The sequence below is a fragment of the Gallus gallus genome, chromosome 1 (assembly GCF_016699485.2).
Source record: "Gallus gallus isolate bGalGal1 chromosome 1, bGalGal1.mat.broiler.GRCg7b, whole genome shotgun sequence".
Classification (NCBI taxonomy): Eukaryota; Metazoa; Chordata; class Aves; order Galliformes; family Phasianidae; genus Gallus; species Gallus gallus.
Window position 1 is genome coordinate 22,473,683 of NC_052532.1, and position 7,263 is coordinate 22,480,945.

The 7,263-nt window shown below is 43.5% G+C and overlaps 1 protein-coding gene across 3 annotated transcripts; it reads left to right on the forward strand.

Annotated features, from left to right (window-relative positions):
* The first annotated feature begins 1,720 nt into the window (after positions 1-1,720).
* NDUFA5 (NADH:ubiquinone oxidoreductase subunit A5) lies at positions 1,721-6,852 on the forward strand. 3 transcript variants are annotated; one of them, XR_005855711.2, is made up of 5 exons: positions 1,721-1,785; positions 2,208-2,252; positions 4,465-4,581; positions 5,305-5,473; positions 5,534-6,116. XR_005855711.2 is itself a non-coding variant. In NM_001097637.1 (5 exon segments), coding segments are annotated over 5 exon segments (351 nt in total). In that variant the 5' UTR covers positions 1,730-1,764; the 3' UTR covers positions 6,113-6,852.
* Positions 6,853-7,263: the final 411 nt, after the last annotated feature.

Sequence of the window (7,263 nt, forward strand, 5' to 3'; positions counted from 1 at the left end):
TGGCATTGTTTTGCTTTTCAGTTTGTTTTTAACACTATTTTGTCCAACATCCACTGATAACTTAAAATGCCTTTTTATTACTAGTTTATCTTCTTCTATCACAAGTCTCTTAATGAAGTGGGTTTTTCAAAGTATTTTACTTTTGTCCTCACACACATTAACTCAGCAATTGCCTGTTTACCATATTCTACTCCAGTGAACCTTTTGCACTTCCTAGCCAACCAGTTCCGTGGAGCAAATTCATAAAAGGTACTTTGTGTTATGAAACAAATTTCAGAATATTTAGCCTACTTCATGAGTATTCATGAGGTAGAAAGTTTCTGACCTTAGTAAGACCTGACTACTCAATGCACACATACCACTTTGGTATTTTTTTTAACATGCCTGCTGTATGTATACTGTAGGAAAACAGTATCTATATACTGGAAACTTCTCCAAGGCCTCAGTACTGAAGCATTTCATGAAAGAACAACAGAAGTTGACACGTATTCAAAAGACAGCTACTATACTAAAATCTCATGTTTAGAAGACAAAATCATTTTTATTTCAGAGAGAAGAATCACACAAGAATCACATAAACTGGGCTTGTTTAGCTTCGAGAAGAGAAGGCTCCTCATTGTGGCCTTCCAATACTTGAAGGGAGAGTATAAACAGGAGGGGGAACGGCTGTTTACGAGGGTGGATAGTGATAGGACAAGGGGGAATGGTTTTAAACTGAGACAGGGGAGGTTTAAGTTAGATATCAGGAGGAAGTTTTTCACACAGAGGGTGGTGACACACTGGAACAGGTTGCCCAAGGAGGTTGTGGATGCCCCATCCCTGGAAGCATTCAAGGCCAGGCTGGATGTGGCTCTGGGCAGCCTGGTCTGGTGGTTGGTGACCCTGCACATAGCAGGGGGTTGAAACTTGATGATCATTGTGGTCCCTTTCAACCCAGGCTATTCTGTGATTCTATAAGGAGAACTTTCAGCTGCGGCCAAACACGCTTTTGAAGCTTTAAGGCTTCATATAGTTGTAGGACTCATGAGGGGAACTTTGGAATCAGCTCTGGAGCTCTGGAGCTGAAAGACCACTGCAAAATGCACGGGGAAACAAAGCACAAAGTGAAGGCTACAACACATGACAGTGCAGAGACCATTACCGGCAGTTACAGTCAGCTATTCCTCCGTACAGATCAGCTGCTCCCACCAGCCCTGCAGAGCTCACCTACCACTGGTGCTGCGTGCCTTTCCTTTACCACACAGGAACTGAAGCCCTGACTGCAACACACAGCCCTCGTGATTTCCGCGGGATGCGCTCCCACCTCTCTAAATAAGGGTCTCTAAATAAGCTCTAAGTAGGGCTCGAGGTACTGCAGTGCTTCCAGCAGCACAGCTCGGAGTACCCACACGCCCGCCGCGCGGCAGACGGGCAGCACACTAACGCAGTAACAGACCCAACAGGCTCACCAGCCCCAGCCCACTCCCCTCTCTTCAACTCCGCACGCGCACCACCTCACTGAGGGCACAGCGCACGCGCGCAGCCGCACCGCGTTCGATCAGCGCGTGCGCACAGCCATACGCACTGCCGCGGTGCGCGCACGTCGGTTTCGGAGCGGGCGGCTCCGCTCTCGACTGAGCGCGACTACGACGCATGCGCGGTTCAGCGCCCTTCGCCATGTCCTCTAACTGGTGACCTCAGACGCCCGCGCGCTGTCGCGCATGCGCCTGGCGGCCCAGTCGGCGGCGGTGCCGGCCGTGCCCGGTGGTGCAGCGCAGCGCGGCTATGGCGGGGGCGCTGAGGAAGGTGAGCAGGCACTTGTGAAGCCTTTAGCTGGGCCGCGGCCGCTTTCCTGAGAGCGAATAGGGATGCCGGAGCGAAGGGTTGGGGACGAGCGGGCGTCCTGGGAGGAAGGGCTGCCGCGGACAGGGCTGCGTGCTCCTGTGCGTGGCGGCGGGCCCCGAGCGCTGCCGGAGCGCGGCCCGCGCGGCGGTGCGCCGAGGTCACGGCGCCGAGAGCCGTCGCGGCTGCCGGCCCGTACTGAGCGAGGCACGCTTCGCGCCCGCCTGTCGTGCGGCCCTCAGAACGCTGCAGGTTCGTGGGAGCGGACGCGTCGGGCGGGAGGAAGGCTCGTGTCACTGACACGGCTGGGTCGGGGGGGCGCCGCTGCGGAACGATGTGGAAGTGATGGCTTTAGTGTAGTAAATGGTTTTGTGTGCTTTGTGCAGACCACTGGGCTCGTGGGATTGGCTGTGGCTGAAAACCCCCATGAGGTACGTTGTGTGTCTGGTTCCCCATCTACTGCCTGCTGTCAGTGAGAGCATTTCTGTGGAGTGTTTGTGCATACAGGCGTGGTGTGTGTCCTGCAGTGGGACCAACTAAGTGACAGCCTGTAGAAGTGTTACCAAGTGAGAGAAGAAAACGAATTCCTGGCAATTAATTTAGCTCAGATCACTGGAAGTTATTCTGCATGTGTACTTTTTGCTGCAAATGCTGATTTCAGAAACCTTTCGTGCATAAGTGCTATTATGAACCAGTGCTTGATTTATCTCTCATCTCCCAAGTAAAAGTGAAGAACTCCATAAATTCAGTCCTTCGTAAATGTAACAGCCAATTGTAGGGGCTGGAAGGGACCTTTAGAGATCATGTAGCACAGCCCCCCTGCCAAAGCAGGCTCCCTAGGCCAGGTTATACAGGTAGGTGTCCAAGCAGGTCTTAAACATCTCCAGGGAATGAGACTCCACAGCCTCTCTGGGCAGCCTGTGTCCGTGCTCCATCACCCCTACTGTGAAGAAGTTCTTACGCACACTAGTGAAGAACTAACAATGCTTCAGTTGCAGCCATTTTCCCTTGCCCTATTGCCACACACTGCTGAAAAGAGTCTGGCCTCGTCCCTCTGCGTCCTGTACCTCACGCATTTATAGACACTTAGACTTGAGATTAGATCCCCTCTCAGTCTTCTTTTTTCAAGGCTGAGCAGGCCCAGGTCACTCAGCCTTTCTTCGTGACAGAGGTGCTCCAGGCCGTCTGTCATTTCTGTGACCTTCTGCTGGACTCTTTCCAGGAGGTCCCTGTCTTTTTTGTACCGGGGAGCCCTGAACTGGACACAGTACTCCAGGTGAGGCCTCACCAGGGCAGAGTAGAGGAGGAGGATCACATCCTTTGACCTGCTGGCTGCACTCCTTTTAAGGCACCCCAGGATCCCACTGGCCTTCTTGGTCACCAAGGCACACTGCTGGTTTGTGGCACTCACAGAATTCAGAAGCATACTGGTGTTTACCTACCCCATTGTGCTGTGTTTCCAAAAAGTACTGAAATAACCTCTATCTGTGCCAAGGGAGAAGGCTGATTTTACCCTAAGTAGGCACCATTTGTTGCAAAACAGGCTCAGGGCTTTGTGATGGCAAGCACTGCAATACCTCAGTGGTTCTCAGGAACTACAGTCAGGGATTTGCGTAGCAATTTGGTTCTTGATTTTTGCTCCTCAGGGTCAGTAATGAAATTATGTTCGCCACATCTTGATTGCTTATTCAGGAGGCATGAGCTTTGAAAGGACTTGGTTAATTCTTTCTTTTATCTCTGCTTTGAAATTCCCAGCTATGCAACAATTCTATTTCAGAAATGCCACTGCTATTTAGAAATAGTGTCACAAACAACAGTTGTGGCAAACAATACTATTATAAGCAAATGACTCTAGTTTACAGCTTTGCCAGGTACCTTCTAGGTAGAGTTGATAAATTTTGTTGTTTTTTCCCCAGTGAATCAGTTTCTAGAGCAGAGAAATCTGAAGTATAGGTTCTGTGCCATTCCCCCTTTCATTTTATGTGTTTTCTTCTTTGTATTTATCACTGCAGTATTCCAGTTAAGTTGCATATTGTCCCTATAGGATGTCCATTTCTCTTTGGGTAGGTCGTTACACAGCAAATGGGACAGAAGTGTAATTTCATGATCCTGATGTGGCCTTCATCACTATGTTTAAATTCAGCATTCAGAGTTTCAGGTTTTAGTTTTATTTAGATATGGTTATCACTCAGAACTTTGCACCAGCGTAAGAGGAAGTGCTAAACACCACCACCAAACAAAAAACCAAGTTATGCTGTGGAAGATTATGCGCTTTCTGTCTTTCTTGGGTAATTTTTCAGAAGCTGGTTTAAACGTGAGCTTGCCTGGTTTGTGAAAAGTATGATTAGTATTAAACCTGCAGCCTTTGTTGTTTCAGCTTTGCATTAAATATGCTTAATATTCTCAAATATGCAGTTTGTTTGTTTTTTTAAGGAACTTGCTAGTGGTAACTTCTTGGTTCTGACAAAGCCCAGTCCCATCTAAAACAGAATTCTGTGTTTCAGGCCTGGTCGTTTTGTTAATCCTACGTATGAATACCCTAACTATCTGTAACACGAAGCATAGAGTGCTGTTGTGTTTAGTGGGATGAGTAAGTGTATAATTCTGGTTGAATATTTTAACCACGTGTTGTGATTGTTTTAGCGCCTGCGAATACTGTACTCCAAAATCCTTGGTGTCCTGCAGAACATCCCCAGAGATGCAGCGTATAGGAAGTACACTGAGCAGATTGTAAATCAGCGCTATAATTTGGTGCAAACAGTAAGTATGGGGCTGTTTCATGAGTGTTACGTATGGAAAAATTTGTAGAATGAGAAAAAGGTCTTCAAATGACTTCCTGTTCTCCAGTGGTATAATAACTTTGAAATATCAAGTCAGGAATAATCACGGTCTTGAGTATTTTGATGGTACATCAGAAATAATTGTTTTTCTTAATGATATTGCCTGTGAAAATTAGAAGAAAAAGTACTTCTGAAGATCTATGAAACTGGTATGTAGTTATCACGTTTGCACAAAAACAGTGTGTCCTCTTACCAGTGTAATACCAGTATATCACATTAATGCAGTCTTTGTCTTGGACATTTAAAAGCAGGTTTTGGTACATTAAACCATACAGTAGTGATACTGATAACGTGACTATCAGGAGGTTGCATATCATCCTCTATAAAACTTAAGATGAAAATCTTCTTTGGAGATAATATACTGCAGCCCTTGGTTATTAATGCCTGTTTGGATTTCATTAAATAGTACTCCATTTTAGTATTTCTCATGGAGAGGTTGATGTTTGGTTTCCAATAAGAGACCTGTGAAGGATTTTTTGGGTTTTTTTTTCTGTTTTTTATAATGTAAATGACAAAGGCCAGCTAACTGTACAGTAGTTTTGTGGAAGGCTGGAATATGATCTACCCAAATTAGTATTCTCATGATGTGTCTGTTCTTTCTACTTTTCAGTAAAGCTAAATCTTTATTTGTTTGAATACTCAGGAAACTGATGTGCAGAAACTACAGGACAAACTGAATGGTGGTCAAATAGAAGAAGTCATTGTACAGGTAAAAGAGGGAACCTTAAGATCAGGTATAAGTTGAGTTAGTGATTTTTAGTGTTTCTTTGGCTGTTCAGAAAATGGGCATTTTTTTCCATATTTATATATATATATATATATATATAATTCAGATTTTATATATATATATAGATATAATTCAGATTCTTTATATATATATATATATATATAAAGAATCTGAATCATCATATAGTGAATGGGATGACCATATTAAAAATGAACACAATAATTCACATTTACTGTATTATGCCTAATATAGATACCATGCATACTTACCTTGCAGAGCCTGAGTCAACAAAAAAATGGCCAGAAGATGGCAGAATGATACGGGAGGTTAATCCAAATAGACTGGAAAATGTCAGGGATGAGCTTATCATAAAGTAGGCATTGGGAATGAGTAGGTGAACAGACTATAGGCATTTGGGGGTGACCTGGCACATCTTAAAGTCACACAGTTACTTCTGGGGGAAAAAAAACATACCACAGTTAAAGATCAAATTTGAGATTGTCCCTGGCTGTGGCAGGTAGTGGCACATCACTGAGGTGATGAACCAAATTAAAGGTAGTTTAATATTCTGGCAGTTGAATAGAATTTAAGAACTTGTTTATTTTATGGTCTTTATTAACAGGCTGAAAATGAGCTTTCCCTGGCAAGAAAAATGTTACAGTGGAAACCATGGGAGCCTCTAGTTGAAGAACCTCCTACTGACCAGTGGAGATGGCCGATATAATACTGAAAATGGTGTAAGCTCTTGAAAGTCAAAGAAGTTAAAATATAATCTATTACTGACAGTACCTTTAAATTAAAAAAGTGACTTCATAAAACCATGTTTTGTCTTAATGTCCACTATATATAGCAATCTAAGGATTGCTACCAGTTTGTTGCAAAAAATGGCTTTAAGAACAGTCAGCTTCTTTACAACCATTGATTCATTGATTTTTGTCATTTGCTGATGAACAGGGTATTTATTTGTGCTTGATAATGTTACAATCTGTATTTGTATATTAGCAGATACAGGTATTTCATCTGAAATCAAAATCAGACTTGTAGAAAAGCATGATTCTGCCTTTTTCTCCCACTGATGGTTGTATATTTCTGCCATCTTTGTAAAGCCAGTACCTGTGTCTGTATGACCACGCAGATACCAGTATTAGGGATCTGATGTAATGCAAGTCAGGCTTACCAAAAATAACGTCTTTTAGTTTTCAGCTGAATCACTGTCTCAAACGAGCTGACTCCACTGGCCATATAAGCAATAATTCTGGCTCAGGGAGGTGCTGAGAAGCAGGAATGGGTTTCTTGATTTGCAGGTAGCTTACCATACTTAGCATGATATACATGGCACAAAACTTTAATATCGCTCTAATTTTGTATGTATAGAGAATTTGGTTTTGTATATAAGCATGTACTTCATAGGTTCATTTGTATGTTACTGATTCAGACCTGGAATATTACTATTAAGAAAAAACGATGGATTTTTGTTGACGTGTGCTCTTTCCATCTAAGTGCTTGAAAGAAGAACCTAGCCACACATCTCCAGTCTCAGAACTCTTAGAAATCTGAGTTTGGCAAATTAGATCCAGGAACAATGTGCAAGCTTGTCTTTGCTCACAGTTTCTCAGTACCATTAATGAAGATGTTGCAAGTTTAAAGATGAGCTGTATGACAAAAATCTGTAGCTTGTTAAAGGTTGACAGTTCCAGTGCATTACATCACATAATGTATTTTGTAGTGGGTATACAGACTTTAGAACCATCAATTTACGTCTGTCCAATTACCTGTGACTAATTATACATAGCATGTACAGGTAAGGTATTAAGGCATTAGGACAAGTGGAAGAGATGCTACTGGGTATAGCCAGTATAAGCTATGTATTGCTTG